At 43.3% G+C, this 25,219-nt stretch overlaps 1 protein-coding gene and 1 long non-coding RNA gene across 2 annotated transcripts in view; one reads left to right on the forward strand and one right to left on the reverse strand.

The window, feature by feature from the left end:
- The window catches only part of LOC109864902 (uncharacterized), a 37,035-nt gene that overhangs the window by 9,471 nt on the left and 2,345 nt on the right, over positions 1 to 25,219 (reverse strand). Inside the window, exons 2-7 of the mRNA XM_020452957.2 lie at positions 16,962 to 17,006; positions 16,511 to 16,631; positions 14,881 to 15,106; positions 13,961 to 14,253; positions 2,302 to 7,721; positions 1,865 to 2,084 (exon numbers count right to left, since the gene is read on the reverse strand). Coding sequence (XP_020308546.1) covers positions 1,865 to 2,084; positions 2,302 to 7,721; positions 13,961 to 14,253; positions 14,881 to 15,106; positions 16,511 to 16,624 — 6,273 coding nt within the window. The 5' untranslated portion in view covers positions 16,625 to 16,631; positions 16,962 to 17,006. The remainder of the gene's footprint in view (positions 1 to 1,864; positions 2,085 to 2,301; positions 7,722 to 13,960; positions 14,254 to 14,880; positions 15,107 to 16,510; positions 16,632 to 16,961; positions 17,007 to 25,219) is intronic.
- LOC116355031 (uncharacterized) lies at positions 1,415 to 2,140 on the forward strand. The gene is made up of 2 exons (XR_004204258.1): positions 1,415 to 1,537; positions 1,889 to 2,140. It is a non-coding gene; the product is annotated as an uncharacterized LOC116355031 (long non-coding RNA).

Raw genomic sequence — 25,219 nt, forward strand, 5'->3', positions numbered from 1 at the left:
AAGACCCATTTGCGACCAAGCTTTAACTTCCTGACTGATGTCTTGAGATTTTGCTTCAATATAGCCACATAATGTTCCTGCCTCATGATGCCATCTATTTTGTGAAGTACACCAGTCCCTCCTGCAGCAAAGCACCCCCACAACATGATGCTGCCACCCCCGTGCTTCAGGGTTGGGATGGTGTTCTTCGGCTTGCAAGCCTCCCCTTTTTCCTCCAAACATAACAATGGTTATTATGGCCAAACAGTTCTATTTTTGTTTCGTTAGACCAGAGGACATTTCGCCAAAAAGTACAATCTTTGTCCCCATGTGCAGTTGCAAACCGTAGTCTGGCTTTTTTTATAGCGGTTTTGGAGCAGTGGCTTCTTCCTTGCTGAGCGGCCTTTCAGGTTATGTCGATATAGGACTCATTTTTACTGTAGATATAGATACTTTTTGTGCCTGTTTCCTCCAGCATCTTCACAAGGTATTTTGCTGGGATTGATTTTCTGGGATTGATTTGCACTTTTCGCACCAAAGTATGTTCATCTCCAGGAGACAGAACGTGTCTCCCATTCCTGAGCGGTTTGACGGCTTCTTGGTCCCATGGTGTTTATACTTGCGCACTATTGGTTGTACAGATGAACGTGGTACCGTCAGACGTTCATGAATTGCTCCCAAGGATGAAACAGACTTGTGGAGGTCTATAATCTTTTTCTGAGGTCTTGGCTGATTTCTTTTGATTTTCCCATGATGTCAAGCAAAGAGGCACGGAGTTAACGTAGGCCTTGAAATACTTCCACAGATACACCTCTAATTGATTCAAATTATGTCAATTAGCCTTTCAGAAGCTTGTAAAGCCATGACATCATTTTCTGAAATTTTCCAAGCGGTTTAAAGGCACAGTCAACTTAGTGTATGTAAACTTCTGACCCACTGGAATTGTGATACAGTGAATTATAAGTGGAATAACCTCTCTGTAAACAATTGTTGGAAAAATGACTTGTGTCATGCACAAAGTAGATGTCCTAACCGACTTGCCAAAACTATAGTTTGTTAAACAACAAATTTGTGGAGTGGTTGAATATTGAGTTTTAATGACTCCAACCTAATGTATGTGAACTTCCGACTACAACTGTATTTTGATTTGTTTAACAATGTTTGGTTACTACATGATTCCATGTGTTATTTCATAGGTTTGATGTCTTCACTTTTATTTTACAATGTAGAAAATAGTAAAAATAAAGAAAAACCCTTGAATATGTCACGCCTGCTCCCGCTCATCCCCCTGCATTACGCACTCCGGCAACCATAATTTACGCACATACCTTTCCTCGTCACTCGCATCAGCGATATTGGAATCACCTGGACTCACTCAATCACCTGTTATTACCTCCCCTATATTTGTCAGTTCCCCAGGTCTGTTCCCCGCTGCTTCATTAATTGTAATTTGTCTGTGCTACCCGTGTGCTGATGCTGGTCCTGTCTTGTTCCATATTAAATGTTTGACTCCCTGTACCTGCTTCGCCACTCCAGCGTCATCCTTGTGACAGAATGAGTAAGTGTGTCCAAACTTTTGACTGGTACTGTATGTCAAATCACAACACCGGGACCTACACAATGCAGTTTGACTGCTTTTCTAGTTACTTTTTCAGGAGTCAATGTACAACATATAGATATGTGAAGTTATGCTATCAACTCTAATAAAATATGAAATATAATAAAATATTACTAATTTGTGAGTCAACATACTCCTGCAACAGTGGGTTACAGCCTCCCATCACCTACAGTATCATATAAACTACTATAGACATCCATATGGCTCTCTTAAAAAATACTTGACAAAGTTTTACATGAAAGATGGAATGTGAACTCCATGACTAACCTCGCTTTGTACTTTTTTGCGCAGAATCCTTGCCTGTTCTTTGATGTCCTGCTCCTGGCTTCTGGATGTTGCCTGGATTAAGGCATGGTACATGCAATTCTGGCCCTCTGACATCACCCTGGTCTCACATCCATCTGGTTGAACAATGGTAAAATGGCCGCTGTACGCAGTTTGAACACCTTGGATTCGGTCTTGTATGTGAGATAACAGACCCATCTCACTAAAATAACAAATCAAACACAATCATCATTGTTAAGTTCAAAGATAAAATTCAAACATAGCAATTTGAAGAGTAATGCAGTTAGGATAAATATGCTCCTGATCTTATGCTCTGTCAATTTAGTGGTATTGAACATTAATATTTGTATTTTTGATATCCTTAAAGTTCAATGAGGGACGTGGCACAGAAACTCAGAGCTGAATACAGAGGCACGTACCTTTTAGCTGTCTCTGGCTCCATGGTCAGTTTGAGTGTGATGTATCCTGCTGAGCAGTCAGTGCCTGGGTAGGATTGCTCATCGAGTGGTTTCCCATGTTTATCCACTACCTTGACCCTGATGCCTTGGCCCTGGAGTAGGTCACTCTTTGTAAGGACATAGATGTCCAGCTCTGAAGCAGGGCGGTCAATATCACTGATGTTATTGATGTAATGATGGAGGTCCGACTGTTCAATCTCACATGTAGACTCCCCTGCATGCTTACTGGCTGATTTCATGTCATGCCTCTGCTTCTGCTCTACGAAATAGTTTTCCGTTTTGTACCTGCCAAGCATGTTGCTAGTGGTATTGCCAATGGCGTTCGTGACTTTATTGATCTTTTCCTTAAAAATATGTGTTATCAAGGAGTTCATGTGTCTGGCACAGGACTCAATAAATTCCTGGGAGACATTCTCTGAGATGCCCTCGAGGAGCTCATTCTTCAGGCGTCCCACATCAAGGAGTCTGTGTCTGCCATCCTGGTCATACCCATTTGGCAGTTGCGCATGAATTTCTTTTATCAACTTGGAAGAGAATCTGTCATTGATACATTTTTCTGTAGGGATAGAGTTCAACATTTGGACTAGCACTGTACTGAACTCTGCTATGCAGAGGCTTGCAGAGATAGCAGTTTGGACTTTTCCAGGCACTCCTGCGTTGTCCATAAGGTCTGACGCTTTGCTACACACCTGAGAGACTCTGTCAATGATCTCATGCACTGTGCTGCAATCTATCATAAGATCAGAAATAATTTTTTCTGTCACTGATTTTACTAAATCTTTAATACTTTTTTCACACTCCCTGTCTATCTTGAACTCAGCAGCTTGTTTCTGTAAAGCTGATTTTGGAACTCCAGCACATACAAGCTCTGTGAGAGTGTGACTCAATGCATCATTCTCTTTAACTACAGAGGTGATTGAATCCTTGAAAGCCTTGTTCAAAATCTCCTTCAGTACAGCTTGAAGCCCTGCATCAATGAAGTAATGCAATGTGTGGGTAACTATCTGCTTAGCCATTTCCTGTCCTGCATACTTGGTTGCATGTTTGAAAGTCTGTTTGACTACAGTTTTCGTGCCCAGCTTCTTCACTGTACCTAGGGACAGAGAGGAGACCGCTGTGACACTGCCTTTGAAAGACATGAATGCATGTTTCCCTGATTTAATGACACCTTTTGCAACAGATGACAGGGTTTTTGTACCTGTTAGCAAGCCTTTTGTGGCTTTATATACAGACTGGACAGCTCTCTTGATGGTGCCAAATCCAGAAGTGAGCAAAGATATCCCAATACCGATGCTTTTGGAGATGGCCCACGATGCCCAACTGAAACTGCCAGTTATCATGCCATCACACCCACTGATCATGTCAGACACTCCCTCTGAGATCAAGGCAAGACCAAACTGGGAGGCGGAGCCATAGGACAGAGCACAAACAAGAACTCCAGCCAGAACCTGACATGCACCCAGTAAAAAACACACAAGAGCATCAATGTTGAACCTTGGCTTCTCTTTTACTTCGAACACCATGCCAAGGCCGTACTCATACAGGCCCATGAGTTCATTTGTGGTGACATAGTCTGTCCCGTCTGAGAGTGCATACACTGAGGAATCCTCTGTTATGGCGCTACTTTTACTGTTCTTTAGCTCTGCAAGTTTTTTCAGTGTACTGTTAATGTATCCCAGCCATGCTTGGAAAATATTCATCCTAGATTGCATCTGACTTTGGAAATTGCAGACACCATCATGATGTGGCTCAAAGTTGCCCCTCATTGCCATCTGACATGCATTCAAAGTGTTTGTTGTTTCAGAGATATAGATACCTAGTGTGTCTTTTGCTTCCTGCAGTAATTTACTAGCCTCTGTTTTATGGTCACTCTCTGCCAGGTTAATTGTGATGTAAGCTTGGTTGTATAGCGCCACTGCTCTGTAAAAGGGGTCACATTTTGCAGCTTTCTGCCAGGAAGATTTTGCATCATAGTCCCACTTGGTTTTATCACGGCAGTGCAGGTTGGTTCTAACAACAGCCTGCTTCAGATGGTCATAGAAATTTCGGCTTTGTCCTTTCAACATCATGTTCCTTGTGTTTGTCAATTGTTGAAGTAAGTCTGCTTCCAAGTCAGAGATATCATCATCCTTCTCGATATGGGTCTCATGAAGGGTCAACCACAATGCCCAGGATTCTTTCAGAGCATTGAGTGCTGGCTGGTAATCAAGCTTATCGCCTTGACGTCTGAAACTATGTTCCTCCACCTTTATTGTCAACAGGTTCTCTCTCTCTTTTTCTGAGTAGTTGCTGTCAAAATTGTCAAGAAATTGGCAAACTGTTGAAAATAATTTTTCCTTCCTTTCAATTTCCTGCAGCTCATTTGTCTCCATACCAGTGATGCGTTGGATTTCATGATCCTCTCTTAGCTGCCTCATGATCTCCACAGGCTGGCCCTGGTACGCTGGTGCCAGTTGGTCACAATGGAGTATCATTTGTACCATGCCGGAATTTCCTTTTCTGGCTGTGCGTCCAAACACCTGTTTCTCCACTCTGCGATTGTCAGGAAAGTGCGTGAGAAGGACAAAGAGTCCGCCGCATTGATTCACTTTCTGCTCCAATCTAATGTCTGTGCCACGTCCTCCCAGATTGGTGGCGATAATGATGCTTCCCCCACTGAATGTGGTTTGCTCAATGTTGTCTCTCTCACTGATTGTGTACATGGTGATTGGATGTCGTTGATTTGCTCTTCGGTTGGCCATTGCCACCTGTAATTCATTTGCTGTCTTAACATCCTCACAAACCACCAAGACGACCTGGTTCCTGTCGGCAGCTTTCAATGCACTTTCACAGACTACCTCTATCCATTTTAAGTCATCACCGCTTACCTGAAGAGCGGGGAGTTCAACTACCTTATTGTGCCTGTGAGAAGGTATCGTATAGCTGTCTGATTTGTAATGGCTTTTCAAGAAGTGTTTGTCTGCATTTCCACCTAATGTTCCAGAAACACCAAATATGCCACTCCCTTTAAGGTATCTTTTAAAGTAATGGATATTTGACATATAATTTGTAACATTGGATAGCGATGATATGGCCAACTGGTGCTTCATCTCTAGAAACTGTTGAAGGCCGTCACCCCAGCGTTTGTTCTTTTCCAGTACTCCACTGGCCTGGTAGTCCACTGGGATGATGGCATGGTAGAAATGTTTGTCAGACTCACTGACAGTGCTTGGATTAGCGTCAGAAGACATGCCAATCATGTACTCTCTGCCTTGTTTCATTGCAATAGCTTTTAAGGCATTTCCCACAAAGACTGGCATCCGATTCTCAATGTACTTCTTAAGGAAGAAGGGGATCACAATATAGTTATCGGTTTCCTCTGAGTTTGGCTGACATTGGTCAGAATATATGATTTTAGATTGTATCTCAAGAACAACTGCATCAATTAGTGATTTTTCAGACATTATTTCACTAGCTCGTCCATTGTTGAGGAGAAGCATTTTGATTTTCATGTCACTGTCCCTTTTTTTCTCTCCAATTGATGTGGCTTTATTATTTGTTAATGTGTAACAGTCGATGAAAACAGTTTGATCTAATGCCGTCTCAAGAATACTGAGCAGATCATATTGTTGTTCCACTCCAATTTTAGTCATGAACACCTCAATAGCTTTCCAATTCTCATCTTGAAAATCATCAGCTTTACCATCTCTTTGTGCCTCACTTTCACTCTGCATCAATGTATCAATGTCTTCCTGTGTGTAAAATCCAAACTGCAACCCTGTTTGCAGAATATTAAATTCAGAAAAGTGTTCAGATCTGTCTGAGCCCATAACAGCCATCTTTGCAGCCTTGTGAAAATGCTGTATCCCAGTTATCCACTCAGTCTCCCCCGTTTCTTCCATTCGAATAGGCCGACACACGGATATCATGCACCAAATGCTAGCAAGGACTTGCTCAACGTGCCTAAGGCCGCTGGCTTCATGAGACAGGAAGGTCACCTGCACTCCACTGTCCAAGGTCATGTAATCTACTTCATCCACAATCACTAAGTCAAACTTCCTCTCCCCACGAGTGGTGTTTTTCTCAAATTCCTGCCTCAAAGTGTCTGCTGCAAAGTCACTTACAGTTCCATACACAATCTGTCTTTTGTAAGCGTCCTGTAGTATTTTGTCACAGCTTTTAAGGCTGCTCTCCTTCATCAACGGTGGAGGCACAACGGAGGATGTGATATCAAACATGTCAAAAAGTTTTCTCCACTCCTCTTCGTCCCGTCGTGCAAGGATTGGAGAACTGGTCACAATGTCGACTGTGGCCCCTCTGATGGCCTGGATTGCTGCAAACATAGCTAGAATGCAAGACTTTCCTTCTCCTGTGCCAATTTCTAAGAGGCATCCTTTATCTGATGTTGCCTTTGGTAGAAGGAGCATGACTAATGATGCCAGCTGGGTGAGTCTGGGAAAATATCCCTTGATTTGCTCTCCACTTTGAGTGGAAACGGCTGTGCAGTCTTTAACAGCAATACACATTGTAATAAGAACTTCCTTGAGGATAGTGTTGTCTGCCTCAGCAAAATTCAACAATTTAATTTTGTTCTTGAAGTCTTTGATCATTTCCATTTTTTCTCTCTTGCTCAGTTTCTTCTGTGTGTCTACCATGGGATCTTTTGAAAGCTTCTCTTCTATATGTCCTAAGACAGTCTCCATTATAGAGAGTAACTTTTCGGGGTAATTTGCATCCCGCATCTCACTCAAAATGGTGTCAATATCTTTGTCAGTTTCTTCTTCTGCATAACCTTGCAGAGTCTTATTGGGATCATTACTTCTAAGGGCAGAGAGTGTGGAGAGAAGATCCAGCCTGTAGGTCTGCACTGTATGAAGGATTGCATCTGTTTTCTTCTGGTCCATGGAACCAACCCCACGAAGAAAGAGCAGGATTTCTACAGGTGTCCAGATGTTACTGAAGAGAATTTGACTAAGGAGCTCCCTGCTGGTCTGAGACACATCTGAAAATGTGTCAAAAAAAGCCAAAAGAAGTTTACCTGCCAGAGTGGAATTTGAACCATTCAGATGCTCAAGAAGACTAAGGTGGAAGTTATACCTCTTGGCACACTCAAGTTGGTGGACATCCCCATTGACGGCATCCGGGTTGCCTGCCAGTGTTACCTCTGTCACGGCCTTAAGGATACAGAACCTCTCAGTTAGAGAGAGATCTTCATACATGATGGCATTCTCTAAGGTAAAAAGAGGCCAAAGGGAGAGGTGCTTCTCTCTAAAGTATTGGACTGTCAGCTCAGTCTGGAGGTTTCTCATCCTGTCTTCAAATGTGACATCTTGCAGGCTTTCATTTTCACTGATCTGGTAATCCAACAAGAGTTCCTCAAACTTCTGTTCAATTTCTCTCTGCTAGAATTGAAGGTTTAAAATTTTTACTTCAACAATGTAGGTAACACAATGTATGAAACATATGTATATAAATACTATGGTAACACTTTACAATAAGGGTGCATTAATTCAAATGAATACATGCCATAGTTAAAACAAGACCACAGTAAACATGGCATCATCCACGAATGATGCAGTGACAATTATTCAAACTTGTGTGGATTCATTTCCCTCACTGGAAATCTAAACTTGATAGCTCACAATGGACGAGATGTTAGAGAATGGACTCTACAGCTTGATGGAGAGACATTGATGTAAAACAGGATTTTTTTTATTTATTTATTTATTTATTTTACCTTTATTTAACCAGGTAGGCAAGTTGAGAACAAGTTCTCATTTACAATTGCGACCTGGCCAAGATAAAGCAAAGCAGTTCGACAGATAAAACGACACCGAGTTACACATGGAGTAAAAACAAACATACAGTCAATAATGCAGTATAAACAAGTCTATATACAATGTGAGCAAATGAGGTGAGAAGGGAGGTAAAGGCAAAAAAGGCCATGATGGCAAAGTAAATACAATATAGCAAGTAAAATACTGGAATGGTAGTTTTGCAATGGAAGAATGTGCAAAGTAGAAATAAAAAATAATGGGGTGCAAAGGAGCAAAATAAATAAATAAATTAAAATTAAATACAGTTGGGAAAGAGGTAGTTGTTTGGGCTAAATTATAGGTGGGCTATGTACAGGTGCAGTAATCTGTGAGCTGCTCTGACAGTTGGTGCTTAAAGCTAGTGAGGGAGATAAGTGTTTCCAGTTTCAGAGATTTTTGTAGTTCGTTCCAGTCATTGGCAGCAGAGAACTGGAAGGAGAGGCGGCCAAAGAAAGAATTGGTTTTGGGGGTGACTAGAGAGATATACCTGCTGGAGCGTGTGCTACAGGTGGGAGATGCTATGGTGACCAGCGAGCTGAGATAAGGGGGGACTTTACCTAGCAGGGTCTTGTAGATGACATGGAGCCAGTGGGTGGGTTTTAATTTTAATGGGCAGACGATGGAATGTTATAATGAAAGTAGTCTGGCTAGACTATACCGATACTAACATAATGGTCAATGACTGAAATATAGAATACCACAGTATGAGTCACTATACCCATAAAACCTAGTGGTTAAACAGCGTTTTTCCCACTACATTCTTCCCATAGGGGATTGTAGAAACATTTAAAATAAGGGCTGTGTTTTGTGTAGGCTTACCCCGTTTTGATAACCGTGTAAATCTTTCTAAGAAAAACGATTGGAACCTTTACCTTGTTTGACCATTAGGCTTTATGGGTATTATGACGCCTCCACTGTTGGGCTCTATTGACATCGATACACTTTTGAGTAGGCGGAGCTTATAGATCCTTATGAGACACTTGTTTCTCATGGGGAAATGCATATACTGGATATACAATGTCATGACCGTAGCTCAAAAGGGAGATCTGCTTGTTCAAAGTTTGGTAGGGAACACAGTCTAATTTGTGGAAAATGTAATGGGCTGAGATTATAGGTCCTTATGGAAAACGTGTTGCTCATGAGGAGATGCACACAGTATATGTACCAAATGTCACGACAGTAGCTGAAACGGGAAAGGAACTTTGGTTGTTAAAAGTTTGGTATTTTAGTGGTTTACTATAGCCCCCCCCCATGTATAAAAGCAACTGATACCATTAATAAGAAGGGGCTAGAAGCATTTTATATGGTGAGCTACTGAGTGGCTTGGACAGGCATGCCCCATACTATCGTGGAGGACTTAATTCTTCTTGCTGCCACGGATATGGCTGGGACAATGCTGGGGAAAAAGGCACAATCTTTACAGACAATGCCTTCATCAAACAACACTGTGTCACGACGCATCAGTGACAAGGCAGGAGATATTTTGAAACAATTACTGCTTTGCATACAAGCCAGTGAATTCTATGCATTATTACAGCTGGATGAGTCAACAGACCTGGCGGGCCTGGCACAGCTCCTGGTATATGTCCGTTACATTTATGGGGGATCAATTAAGGAAGACATCCTCTTCTGGAAACCAGGACAACAGGAGAGGATCTTTTTAAAGGCTTTGTGTCATCAAATGGACTCTGGTAGTCAAGATGTGTTGGTATCTGTACTGATGGCGTAAAAGCCATGACAGGGAGACAGAGTGGTAACGCACGTGCAAACAGTTGCTCTAGAGTCCACTTGGGTACACTGCAGCATCCACCGAGAGGCTCTTGCTGCCAAGGTAATGCCTGACCGCTTGAAAGGCATTTTGGACACTACAGTGAAAATGGTTAACTTTAAAGCATGGCCCCTGAACTCCCGTGTATTTTCCGCACTATGCAATGATATGAGCAGCGACTATGTAACGCTTTTACAAAATACAGAAGTGCGCTGGTTATCAAGAGGAAGTAGTATTGACACTTTTATTTAAATTAAGAGATGAGCTTAAAGTTCTTTACTGACCATAATTTTCACTTGTCTGACGACAAGTTTCTCACACAACTGGCGTATCTGGGTGATGTTTTTTCTCGCCTGAATGATCTGAATCTAGGATTACAGAGACCCTCTGCAACTATATTCAATGTGCAGGACAAAATTGAGGTGATGATTAAGAAGTTGGAGATCTTCTCTGTCTGCATTAACAAGGACAACACAGGTCTTTTCATCATTGTATGATTTGTGTGCAAATGAACTCAAGCTTATGGACAATGTCAAATGTGATATAGCGAAGCACCTGAGTGAGTTGGGTGTGCAATTATGCAGGTACTTTTCTGAAACAGATGACACAAACAACTGGATTGGTTATCCCTTTCATGCCCTGCCTCCAGTCCACTTACCGATATCTGAACAAGAGAGCCTCATCGAAATTGTAACAAGCGGTTCAGTGAACATTGAATTTGCTCAGAAAGCCACTGCCAAATTTCTGGAATTTCCTGCCTTGGCAAATCACGCTGACACTTATGCCCTTTGCAACCTATGCTCTTTGCAACCATGTACCTACAGTTGAAGTTTATATTCACCATAAAAAAAGCCAGACTACAGTTTGCAACTGCACATGGGGACAAAGATTGTACTTTTTGGAGAAATGTCCTCTGGTCTGATGAAACAAAAATAGAACTGTTTGGCCATAAGGACCATCGTTATGTTTGGAGGAAAAAGGGGGAGGTTTGCAAGCCGAAGAACACCATCCCAACCATGAAGCACGGGGGTGGCAGCATCATGTTGTGGGGGTGCTGTGCTGCAGGGGGGACTGGTGCACTTCACAAAATAGACGGCATCATGAGGCAGGAACATTATGTGGATATATTGAAGTAACATCTCGAGACATCAGTCAGGAAGTTAAAGCTTGGTCGCAAATGGGTCTTCCAAATGGACAATGACCCCAAGCATACTTCCAAAGTTGTGGCAAAATGGCTTTAGGACAACAAAGCCAAGGTATTGAAGTGGCCATCACAAAGCCCTAACCTCAATCCTATAGAAAATGTGTGGGCAGAACTGAAAAAGTGTGTGCGAGCAAGGAGGCCTACAATCCTGACTCATTTACACCAGCTCTGTCAGGAGGAATGGGACAAAATTCACCCAACTTATTGTGGGACACTTGTGGAAGGCTACCAGACACGTTTGACCCAAGTTAATCAATTTTAAAGGCAATGTTACCAAATACTAATTGAGTGTATGTAAACTTCTGACCCACTGGGAATGTGATGAAAGAAATAAAAGCTGAAATAAATCCTTCTCTCTACTATTATTCTGACATTTCACATTCTGAAAATAAAGTGGTGATCCTAACTGACCTAAGACAAGGGAATTTTTACTAGGATTAAATATCAGGAATTGTGAAAAACTGAGTTTAAATGTATTTGGCTAAGGTGTATGTAAACTTCCGACTTCAACTGTATATGTAAGATGGAGAAATTATTATTTGTGCCCTAAGAGCTCTGTCACTTTCCACAAGCCAGGTTGTGACAAACTCACACTCATTCTTATGTTTGATAAATGTATTGTGTGTGTGTCTGTGGCAGGCTTACAATGATGCAAAAAACAACATTTGAGAGTCTGCTGACCCTGGTGCAAGGGGTATGCAGCTGGAGGTTGAATGTTTGAAGGGGTATGGGACTATAACTAGTTTGGGAACCACTGGCCTAGGCTATCATACACAATTGAGCACAGTAGCCAAGACTTAGTGTCCCATTCAACGCACAGAAACATATGAAAAAATTAAGTCATTACCTTGATGCTTTCTCTGTTAAATCTTCTAGACCCCATAATGGCTAAATTAAATCCTGTTATTAGAAATGTGGGAAATGTACATACAGTACCAGTCAAATGTTTGGGCACTTACTCATTCAATGGTTTTTCCTTATTTTTACAATTTTCTACATTGTAGAAGACAACTACATCAAAATATATTTTATATTTGTGATTCTTCAAAGTAGCCACCCTTTGCCTTGATGACTGCTTTGCACACTCTTGGCATTCTCTCAACCAGCTTCATGAGGTAGTCACCTGGAATGCATTTCAATTAAAAAGGTGTGCCTTGTTAATTTGTGGAATTTCTTTCCTTCTTAATGTGTTTGAGTCAATCAGTTGTGTTGTAACAAGGCAGGGGTGGTACACATCAGATAGCTCTATTTGGAAAAATTCCATATTACGGCAAGAACAGCTCAAATAAGCAAAGAGAATGACAGTCCATCATTACTTTAAGACATGAAGGCCAGTCAAGGCCAGTTTCTTCAAGTGCAGTCACAAAAACCATCAAGCGCTATGATGAAACTGGCTCTCAAGAGGATTCCCACAGGAAAGGAAGACCCAGAGTTACATCTGCTGTAGAGGATAAGTTTGTTTGAGTTACCAGCCTCAGAAATTGCAGCCCAAATAAATGCTTCACAGAGTTAAAGTAACAGACACATCTCAACATCAACTGTTCAGAGGAGACTGCGTGAATTAGGCCTTCATGGTCGCATTGCTGCAAAGAAACCATGATAAAGGACACCAATAATAAGAAGAGACTTGCTTGGGCAGAGAAACACGATCAATGGACATTAGACCGATGGAAATCTGTCCTTTGGTCTGATGAGTCCAAATTTGAGATTTTTGGTTCCAACAACTGTGTCTTTGTGAGACGCAGAGTAGGTGAACGGATGATCTCTGCATGTGTGGTTCCCACCGTGAAGCATGGAGGAGGAGGTGTGATGGTTCTTTGCTGGTGACACTGTCTGTGATTTATTTTGAATTCAAGGCACACTTAACCAGCATGGCTACCACAGCATTCTGCAATGATCCCATCCCATCTGATTTGCGCTGTCATTTGTTTTTCAACATGACAATGACCAAACACACCTCCAGGCTGTGTAAGGGCTATTTGACCAAGAAGGAGAGTGACCTCCACAATCACCCAACCTCAACCCAATTGAGATGGTTTTGGATGAGTTGGACCGCAGAGTGAAGGAAAAGCAGCCAACAAGTGCTCAGCATATGTGGGAACTCCAAGACTGTTGTAAAAGTATTCCAGGTGAAGCTGGTTGAGAGAATGTCAAGAGTGTGCAAAGCTGTCAAGGCAAAGGGTGGCTACTTTGAAGAATCTCATATAATGGGTAGGTGTGTCCAAACTTTTGACTGGTACTGCACTTCTAAATACCTTTATGAGAGTAGAACAAGTGTTGTACCAAATCAATAAGGCTTTGTTAATGTATTGTGCATGTCTTGTTTTGTAAAGAAATGTATAGCTTGACTTATTTTGAAAAAATTAATGCACATTATTGCACTGAGTATAGTTTCAAATATATCTACATGACGTGTTTTGACAATGCTAATGCTAAACTGTAGTTAAGTAAATAAACCCACAATCGGCTGCTGAGTCCAGGTCTGTATACTGACTGCTTTCTAAGCAATATGATGTAAATAACTTGATATTTTGTAATGTGAACTATCCCTTTCACATGTTACCCCTTCAGAACCATGAACAAGCAAAATACCTGTAAACCATGTGTTAACCTGCTGATTAAGTTATATATCTGACTATAATTTACCACTTCATGAAAATTGTCTATCAATGGTATAGCAAACATTATATTAATGGCTTTATGCTTTGTAAATGCATTAGTCAATTCTTTATTTGTAATACATTGTAATTCATGTACACTTATTGTAAAGTGTTACCCAGAGGGATTAACTGATTTTTTAAAGGGAATAATGTTGTACTAATCAATGATCTGCTTAGATAAAATACATCATACCTCATCCCTTTCGATGACAGTCTCATGGTCCCCCATCACCTGCTGTAATACATGTGTGTGCTGCCGATGACCCTCCTGCTCCCTCAGACTAGGACTGAGGTTCAGCTTTGCCTCTGTCAGACTCCTCCTGGCCTCCTCAGTCTCCTTGCTGATCTCCTCCTCAATCCTCCTCTCCCTTTCCTGTCTCTCCTGCCGCCGCTGTTCCTCCTCTCGCCGCTGTTCCTCCTTCCGCCGCTGTTCCTCCTTCCGCCGCTGTTCCTCCTCTCGCCGCTGCTGGTCCTTCTCCTTCTTTGCTTTTTGGGAAAAACGGAATCATCAATAATGTTTAATGCCAAAGCGAGAAGTCTTTGCCCACAAAAAGTAGGTCTATAATCTAATAGGATGTTAAATCCAGCCTTGATTTAACATCCTAAAGCCTTCTTTTATTAATGCTCTAGGCAACAAATTCAGAGTAAAACATTTATCATTATTTTATCAAACTTGCAAGGACGTTATGTTCACTATTGCAAATGCAAGTCTATTGCTTCGGAGACACGATGTCAGGTCTAAAGAAAGTTAGCCAAATTTTGTCTGTCATTGCAATTATGTGATACTGAAACTATCCATCAATTCACTAGCCAGTGGTTTGGAAGACCATATGCATCCATATGAGTTGAGGAAAACACACAAGCCCCAAATACACAGAGCGCATATATTTGGCTATGGAGCACATTTTGATTGGTCTGTGAGTGGTCAAGCCCTTGACATACCTATTATTCATTTTATTAATCTAAAGACAGCTTTACACTACCGCCAGAATTTGCACCGACAGATATTACCACGGAACTTTAACAATTATTTCTGAAGCGCTTAGATCAACAATTGCATTTGGGTTGTTAAAATAGAGCCCTGAAGGTTTCAAATGAAAAAATACGACTTACCATAGTTGGGACATGTTTCAACTACAGAACCTGTGCTACAGTGCAGCTCAATGACAGAGCGGTCCAGGCTTTCTCTGATGGTGAACGTTGTGTGTTGATATCCAGAGTAGGGATATGAAAAAGAATTGTGTTGATGATCTCCATATTTCAGAATGAACCTACAGAGTGTACCATTCCGATCTGGCCAATATTCTTTTTCCTCCTGAGCCTTCAGTGTGCCACTTTCCTGGAAAAGTAAAGAGGGCTTTATCAATACTATTTGTGGCTTTTGTCTTTGTCATAATTTCTTTCTCTCTGTTGTTTTAGAGAGTGGTAAAGGGTGAGATGGAGAGGGGGTTGGGCGTATCTTTAGAATTTGTGGTTGTGTGTGTGTATTGTTTTCAGCTTCAGTATACTATCGCCAGACTTATGTGGATCTTCATAAATTTCAACAGCAGCTAGATGCTATTAGCTGAACTAGGCCTAACTTCATCAGCTATACCTCTGAAATTCCAAGGAGTCTACGTGGGGGCTGATGATATGTTTGAATACTGTAAATGAAGAAAAACTATATCACAATGGCAACCGCGATTACGCGGCCAAGTGTATGTTTGTGGGCGGTCATAATGATTGGGAAAAATTATATTACCGAAACATAAAAAGGAAGGAAGCTTAATGCAGCGTAAGCCAGACCATTTTGTGCTCAAATTACCCTAGACCAGCAGTTCTCATACCTTTTGAGGTTGAGAGAGAGAATGAGAACTAATTCATCGCGGACTCCCTCATAATCAGAACACAACTAAATATTGTGCAAAATATACATGACACTGACATCGTACTATGACATTGTTTTTGTTTGTTTGTGTATACATTTTACGACATCATCCCAGTTCACTTGTGTCAATCAAGTCACAAAATAGGTTTAGGCATGCCGCACAACAACACAAACACACATTATTATGTCAACAAGCAATCAGCCCTTATAGTACATGTCAGGAGGAATTCAACCATCAACATCATAGTTGCTCATCAAGGATAGGCCTACTAATTATCAAAGCACAACATTCTCAGTCGACCCGCACAACAATCAACCATCTTCATATAGTTTGTCCATCTCAATTATAATCAATAATATCATAAAGTAGATACCTTGGCCTATATGCATGCAATGCCTTGTTGCATTTAGTGCTCAAATCTCAGACCGCTGAACTGTTAGGTGGACAAATATTGTTTTAGGAAAGTAAAAACCAATAAAACAATAGGCTATATAGTTTTGAATATGCTACACATCAAACGGGTTCAGGTCCGAACCACCACGGGTCTGTTTTTCCCACAGGCTTTTTCGGAAGTTGTCTCCGTTTAAAAAATAAATAAATAATAATTCGGGTGGGAAAGCCATGGGTCCAACTTTTTGGACAATGAAGATCTCTAATGTATAGATAAAAGCATATTAACATCGCATTTGATGTCCCCCATAAAGCTTACACATTTTGAAGGTCTTCTACACCAAAGCACAAAGTAACTTAATTATTTCAACTATGCCTCAAATGAGAAGACCAGACATCTCCCTCCCACACTATGCTTTGCACTGTGTTTGTGAAAGGGCTATGTGAATTCGGGGTCAGAAAATAAATACAGGTAAATATTTTACCTTCCTCTCTGTGTAAGAGCTATTGGGAAAAGGGTCATCAACATGGGAACCGGAGTAGTGCCAGGTGTAAGGGGTCTCGTTCTTCAATATGATCTTACACCAGCTGGACCCCATGCTCAGGCTGTGGAGGACAAAGACCGATCAAGTCAAACTTGAAAGGAGTACTTAACTCAAAACTCGTTTTATATTTCTCATCATTCCACCATACGTACACTCTTACAAAAAAGGGTTCCAAAAGGGTTCTTTGGCTGTCCCCATAGGATAACACTTTTTTGGAACCAAAATGGATTCTTGAATGGGTTCTTGGCTATTGGGACAGCCAAAGAACCCTTTTAGAGAGCACCTTGTATGGTCACAAAATATCAATATTTGGTGCATTAAAGCCTCAAATATCCAATAAGTTTATATTTACTTCCTGGAAAAGTGATTTGATGATGCAAAACAAACTCACCTCACAAAATATCCACTTCGATGTAAATCATACTCTGAGGTGATGCTGAGATGAAAAATAAAAAGTTGTTAAGTCAAAATCATCACCAATGTTCTTTCACGCTGTTATGGGAGCACAGCGTGATGACTCAATCACAATTTATGACATTGTTTGGATGACTGACTATCTGTGGCAATCTCGAGGAAGTCCTGGGGTCACTGACACCAGGAGAGGTGTGAAAACTATTTTTTTTTGAGGAAATTAATGTTACTGTGTGAATTAAATGTTTGGATTATTTAAGAGTTCATAAAGAGCTACACATTTCTATATGTTTTATTGTACTGTAAAGTGCTATGGATTTATTGTTACAGTGGTTCTTCCTGTAAAAGTTGCATCGTACTGCAGCACACCTTGCGGGCTGCCATATAATTCTACGGCATTATATTTAATTGTCAGCCATCATACCATTAATGCTAGTTAGTATTGGCTGTACCAGAGAATTTAAACCCTTTTTTTCTAATAACATAGTATATGAGATTGATTTTAAGAAATGTTGCTTAATTTAATTTTTTTTTTTTTTTTTTCAATGTATACCCCTTTTTTCTCCCCAATTTCATGCAACTCCTGTACAGACTTGGGAGAGGTGAAGGTCGAGAGCCACGCGTCCTCCGAAACACAACCCAGCTACACAATGCCCGCTTCACCCGGAAGCCAGCCGCACCAATGTGTCAGAGTAAACACCATACACCTGGCGACCAAATCAGCATGCATTGCGCCTGGCCTGCGCCACAAGAGTCGCTAAACCCTCCCCTAACCATAACGATGCTGGGCCAATTATGGGCCGCTACATGGGTCTCCCGGTCATGGCCGGCTGCGACAGAGCCTGGACTCGAACCAGGATCTCTAGTGGCACAGCGATACAGTGCCTTAGACCACTGTGCCACTCCGGAGGCCCTAGCTTAATTAATTTGCTTAATATTATGGTGTTTCTATTCCAAGAAAAACAAAAACTGAAAATATGGCGCTGTACATCGTGACTGGTCAGGAGTAGGCTACAGTACTAAGAGCATAACAATTCCACACCATAATTGTAGTCTAACCAATACCCAAACGGAGATTCGGTGAAAATAAAAATCTCATTGATTTATCAAGACCAGTCCCCATGTTTGTCTCAGAGCAGCGTGAAACGGTGGTGAAATAGTTGACCATACGCAGGTAGGCTATTGCTTCTAATCCTATTGCTTCTAACTTCAATTATTTGTGACATTTAAAGCATATTGAACACACACACAATTCTTAAAACTCTAATGCTTTATTATTTAATATTTTCTGCCCTCCGAATTCATATTTATTATATAAATAGGCCCATGTGCACCTTGATATTGGGGGTGGCCGTGCCTAACGGGGAAAGGGGGATGCATCCGGTTGGGCGCAACCCAGGCGACATGGAGATGCGTGGCGTGCAATGGTTAGAGTGTTGGACTAGTAACTGTACGGTTGCAAGATTGGATCCCCCGAGCTGACAAGGTGAAAATCTGTCGTTCTGCCCCTGAACAAGGCAGTTAACCCACAGTTCCTAGGCAGTCATTGAAAATAAGAATGTGTTCTTAACTGACTTGCCTAGTTAAATAAAAAGGTACAGTGGGGCAAAAAAGTAGTTAGTCAGCCACCAATTGTGCAAGTTCTCCCACTTAAAAAGATGAGAGGCCTGTAATTTTCATCATAGGTACACTTCAACTATGGCAGACAAAATGAGAAATCCAGAAAATCACATTGTAGGATTTTTAATGAATTTATTTGCAAATTATGGTGGAAAATAAGTATTTGGTCAATAACAAAAGTTTATCTCAATACGTTATATACCCTTTGTTGGCAATGACAGAGGTCAAACATTTTCTGTAAGTCTTCACAAGGTTTTCACACACTGTTGCTGGTATTTTGGCCCATTCCTCATTGCAGATCTCCTCTAGAGCAGTGATGTTTTGGGGCTGTTGCTGGGCAACACAGACTTTCAACTCCCTCCAAAGATTTTCTATGGGGTTGAGATCTGGAGACTGGCTAGGCCACTCCAGGACCTTGAAATGCTTCTTACGAAGCCACTCCTTCGTTGCCCGGGCGGTGTGTTTGGGATCATTGTCATGCTGAAAGACCCAGCCACATTTCATCTTCAATGCCCTTGCTGATGGAAGGAGGTTTTCACTCAAAATCTCACGATACATGGCCCCATTCATTCTTTCCTTTACACGGATCAGTCGTCCTGGTCCCTTTGCAGAAAAACAGCCCCAAAGCATGATGTTTCCACCCCCATGCTTCATGCTAGGTATGGTGTTCTTTGGATACAACTCAGCATTCTTTGTCCTCCAAACACGACGACTTGAGTTTTTACCAAAAAGTTATATTTTGCTGAAGAGGTCAGTGATTTTCAACGTGGCACCGTCATAGGATACCAAGTTTACAGCAAGTCAGTTCATCAAACTTCTGCCCTGCTAGAGCTGCGCCAGTCAACTGTAAGTACTGTTATTGAAGTGTAAATGCCTAGGAGCAACAACGGCTCAGCCATGAAGTGGTAGGCCACACAAGATCACAGAAAGGGATCAAATCAACATTTTTGTCACAGACACATGGTTAGCAGATGCTAATGCGAGTGTAGTGAAATGCTTGTGCTTCTAGTTCTATCCATGCAGTAATAACCAACGAGTAATCTAACCTAACAATTTCACAACAACTACCTTATACACACACAAATGTAAAGGGATGAAGAATATGTACATAAAAATATATGAATGAGTGATGGTACAGAACAGCATAGGCAAGATGCAGTAGATGGTATAGAGTACAGTATATACATATGAGATGAGTGATGTAGTGTTTGTAAACATTATATTAATGCTAGCTAGCAACTTACCTTGGCTTACTGCATTCACGTAACAGGCAGTCAGTCTCCTTGTGGAGTGCAACGAGAGGCAGGTGGTTATAGCGTTGGACTAGTTAACTGTAAGGTTGCAAGATTGGATCCCCCGAGCTGACAAGGTGAAAATCTGTAGTTCTGACGAGGCAGTTAACCCACCGTTCCTAGGCCGTCATTGAAAATAAGAATGTGTTCTCAACTCGCTTGCCTAGTTAAATAAAGGTGTAAAAACAAAATTGTTATGAAAACTTGAAATTGGCCCTAATTAATCGCCCATTCCGATTAATCGGTTGACCTCTATTGATTACCAACAACGATGAGACGGCCTACAGGGAGGAGGTGAGGGCTCTCGGAGTGTGGTGTCAGGAAAATAGCCTCAAACTCAACGTCAACAAAACAAAGGAGATGATCGTGGACTTCAGGAAACAGCAGAGGGAGCACCCCCCTATCCACACACCCCTATCCACATCGACGGGACAGTAGTGTAGAGGGTAGTAAGTTTTAAGTTCCTCAGCGTACACATCACTGTAACGTCGTTCTTCGTTTGTAGAAAGAGAGTCGGACCGAAATGCAGCGTGGTGGTTAATCATGATCTTTAATAAAGAAAACGGCGATACATGAAATAACTAAATAAATACGAAAACAACAAACGGAACGTGAAACCTATTACAGCCTATCTGGTGAACACTACACAGAGACAGGAACAATCACCCACGAAATACAAAGCGAACTCAGGCTACCTAAATACGGTTCCCAATCAGAGGCAACGAGAAGCACCTGACTGCTGATTGAGAACCGCCTCAGGCAGCCAAGCCTACACTCGACACACCCCTAATCAACCACAATCCCAATGCCTACAAAAAAAAACAATACAACACAATAACCCATGTCACACCCTGGCCTGAACAAATAATTAAAGAAAACACAAAATACTAAGACCAAGGCGTGACAGAACCCCCCCCCCCCCCCCAAGGTACGGACTCCCGGACGCACCTCAAAACCATAGGGAGGGTCCGGGTGGGCGTCTGTCCATGGTGGCGTCTCTCCGGCTCGGGCTGTGGACCCCACTCCATAAATGTCATAGTTCCTCCCCTTCGCGTCCTGGGATAATCCACCCTCGCCGCCGACCATGGCCTAATAGTCCTCACCCAGAACCCCACAGAACTGAGGAGCAGCTCGTGACTGAGGGGCATCTCGGGACTGAGGGGCAGCTCGGGACTGAGGGGCAGCTCGGGACTGAGGGGCAGCTTGGGACTGAGGCAGCTCGGGACTGAGGGGCAGCCCGGGACTGAGGGGCAGCCCGGAACTGAGGGGCAGCCCGGAACTGAGGGGCAGCCCGGAACTGAGGGGCAGCCCGGAACTGAGGGGAAGCCCAGTACTGAGAGGAAGCCCAGTACTGAGAGGAAGCCCAGTACTGAGATGAAGCTCAGGTAGGTAGTAGGCTCCGGTAGATCCTGGCTGGCTGGCGGATCTGGAAGATTCAGGTTGATTAGCAGATCTGGAAGATTCTGGTTGACTAGCAGATCTGGAAGATTCTGGTTGACTGGCGGATCTAGCTGCTCTATGCAGACTGACAGCTCTGACTGCTCCATGCAGGCTGACAGCTCCTTGCAGACTGGCAGCTCTTTGCAGACTGACAGCTCTGACTGCTCCATGCAGGCTGACAGCTCCTTGCAGACTGACCACTCCTTGCAGACTGACAGCTCCCTGCAGACTGGCAGCTCCTTGCAGACTGACAGCTTTGACTGCTCCATGCAGGCTGACAGCTCCTTGCAGACTGGCAGCTCCTTGCAGACTGGCAGCTCCTTGCAGACTGGCAGCTCCCTGCAGACTGACAGCTCCTTGCAGACTGACAGCTCTGGCTGCTCCATGCAGGCTGACAGCTCCTTGCAGACTGGCAGCTCCTTGCAGACTGACAGCTCCTTGCAGACTGACAGCTCCTTGCAGACTGACAGCTCCCTGCAGACTGGCAGCTCCTTGCAGACTGACAGCTCTGACTGCTCCATGCAGGCTGACAGCTCCTTGCAGACTGACAGCTCCTTGCAGACTGGCAGCTCCTTGCAGACTGGAAGCTCTGGCTGCTTCATGCAGACTGACAGCTCTGACTGCTCCATGCAGGCTGACAGCTCCTTGCAGACTGGCAGCTCCTTGCAGACTGACAGCTCCTTGCAGACTGACAGCTCCCTGCAGACTGGCAGCTCCTTGCAGACTGACAGCTCCTTGCAGACTGACAGCTCCTTGCAGACTGGCAGCTCCCTGCAGACTGGCAGCTCCTTGCAGACTGGCAGTTCTGGCTGCTTCATGCAGACTGACAGCTCTAACTGCTCCATGCAGGCTGACAGCACCCTGCAGACTGGCAGCTCAGGCTGCTTCAAACAGGCAGGAGGCTCCGGCAGCGCTGTAGAGAAGAAAGGCTCTGATAGCGCTGAACAGGCGGGAGACTCCGACAGCGCAGGAGAGGAGGAAAACGCTGGCTGCGCTGAACAGACAGGAGACTCCGACAGCGCAGGAGAGGAGGAAAACGCTGGCTGCGCTGAACAGGCGGGAGACTCCGACAGAGCAGGAGAGGCGAGGCGCACTGTAGGCCTGATGCGTGGTGCGGGCACTGGTGATACTGGAGCGAGGACACGCACAGGAAGCCTGGTGCGGGGAGCTGCTACCGGAGGACTGGTGTGTGGAGGTGTCTCTGGATAGACCGGACCGTGCAGGCGCACTGGAGCTCTTGAGCACCGAGCCTGCCCAAGCTTACCTGGCTCGATGCCCACTCTAGCCCGGCCAATACGAAGGGCTGGTATGAACCGTACCGGGCTATGCACCCGCACTGGAGACACCGTGCGCTCACTAGCATAACACGGTGCCTGCCCGGTCTCTTTAGCCCCCCCGGTAAGCACAGGGAGTTTGCGCAGGTCTCCTACCTGGCATAGCCATACTCCCTGTAAGCCCCCCCCCCAATACATTTTTGGGGCCGACTCTCAGGCTTCCATCCGCGTCGCCGTGCTGCCTCCTCATACCAGCGCCTCTCTGCTTTAGCCGCCTCTAGTTCTTCCTTGGGATGGCGATATTCTCCAGGCTGAGCCCAGGGTCCTTTTCCGTCCAGTTCCTCCTCCCATGTCCAATACTCCAAGTGATGCAGCCTCTCCCACTGCAACTGCTCTTCACGATTAGCAGGGAGAGTTGGCTCAGGTCTGACACCCGACTCAGCCACTCTCCCTCTGAGCCCCCCCCCAATACATTTTTGGGGGTGCTTTTCGGGTTTCCTTGCCAACCGTGTTCCCTCGTATCGTCGACTCTTATCTCCGGCTGCCTCTGCTCTCCTCAGTGCTTCCACCTGTTCCCATGGGAGGCGATCTCTTCCAGCCAGTATCTCCTCCCAAGTGTAACAACCTTTGCCATCCAATACGTCTTCCCATGTCCATTCCTCCTTTCGCTTTTCCTGCGGTCGCTGCCTGTTTCCACGCTGCTCGGTCCGTGTGTGGTGGGTGATTCTGTAACGTCATTCTTCGTTTGTAGAAAGAGAGTCGGACCGAAATGCAGCGTGGTGGTTAATCATGATCTTTAATAAAGAAAACGGCGATACATGAAATAACTAAATAAATACGAAAACAACAAACGGAACGTGAAACCTATTACAGCCTATCTGGTGAACACTACACAGAGACAGGAACAATCACCCACGAAATACAAAGCGAACTCAGGCTACCTAAATACGGTTCCCAATCAGAGGCAACGAGAAGCACCTGACTGCTGATTGAGAACCGCCTCAGGCAGCCAAGCCTACACTCGACACACCCCTAATCAACCACAATCCCAATGCCTACAAAAAAAAACAATACGACCACACAATAACCCATGTCACACCCTGGCCTGAACAAATAATTAAAGAAAACACAAAATACTAAGACCAAGGCGTGACAATCACGGACAAACTGAATTGGTCCACCCACACAGACAGCGTGGTGAAGAAGGCGCAGCAGCAGCACCTCTTCAACCTTAGGAGGCTGAAGAAATTCGGCTTGTCACCAAAAGCACTCACAAACTTTTACAGGTGCACAATCGAGAGCATCCTGTCGGGCTGTATCACCGCCTGGTACGGCAACTGCTCCGCCCACAATCGTAAGGCTCTCCAGAGGGTAGTGAGGTCTGCACAACGCAACACCGGGGGCACTACCTGCCCTCCAGGACACCTACACCACCCGATGTCACAGGAAGGCCATAAAGATCATCAAGGACATCAACCACCCGAGCCACTGCCTGTTCACCCCGCTATCATCCATAAGGCGAGGTCAGTACAGGTGCATCAAAGCAGGGACCGAGAGACTGAAAAACAGCTTCTATCTCAAGGCCATCAGACTGTTAAACAGCCACCACTAACATTAAGTGGCTGCTGCCAACATACTGACTCAACTCCAGCCACTTTAATAATGGAAAAACTGATGTAAATTTTTTTATCACTAGCCACTTTAAAAAATGGCACTTAAACTTACCTTATAAAAAACAATCAATCATAATCACTAGTTAACTACACATGATTGATGATATTACTAGTTTATCTAGTGTGTCCTGCGTTGCATATAATCTGACTGAGCATGTATCTGACTGAGCGGTGGTAGGCAGCAGCAGGCTTGTAAGCATTCATTCAAACAGCACTTTCGTGCGTTTTGCCAGCAGCTCTTCGTTGTGCGTCAAGCATTGCGCTGTTTATGACTTCAAGCCTATCAACTCCCGAGATGAGGCTGGTGTAACCGATGTGAACTGGTTAACTAGTTAGCGGGTGAACGCTAATAGCGTTCAAACGTCACTCGCTCTGAGACTTGGAGTGGTTGTTCCCCTTGCTCTGCATGGGTAACGCTGCTTCGAGGGTGGCTGTCATTGTGTTCCTGGTTCGACCCCAGCGAGGAGAGGGACGTAAGCTATACTGTTACACTGGCAATACTATAGTGCCTATAAGAACATACAATAGTCAAAGGTTAATGAAATACAAATGGTATAGAGGGAAATAGTCCTATAATTCCTATAATAACTACAACCTAAAACTTCTTACCTGGGAATATTGAAGACTCATGTTAATATGTTCTCATATGTTTTCATGTTCTGAGCAAGGAACTGAAACGTTCTCACATATTGCACTTTTACTTTCTTCTCCAACACTTTGTTTTTGCATTATTTAAACCAAATTGAACATGTTTCATTATTTATTTGAGACTAAATTGATTTTATTGATGTATGATATTAAGTTAAAATAAGTGTTAATTCAGTATTGTTGTAATTGTCATAATTACAAATACATAAAAACGTTTTTTGTAGTAATTTTTTTTATAATAATAAAAAAATGTATATTTAAAAAATAATAAAAATCGGCCGATTAATTGGT

The sequence above is a fragment of the Oncorhynchus kisutch genome, linkage group LG19, assembly GCF_002021735.2.
Source record: "Oncorhynchus kisutch isolate 150728-3 linkage group LG19, Okis_V2, whole genome shotgun sequence".
Classification (NCBI taxonomy): Eukaryota; Metazoa; Chordata; class Actinopteri; order Salmoniformes; family Salmonidae; genus Oncorhynchus; species Oncorhynchus kisutch.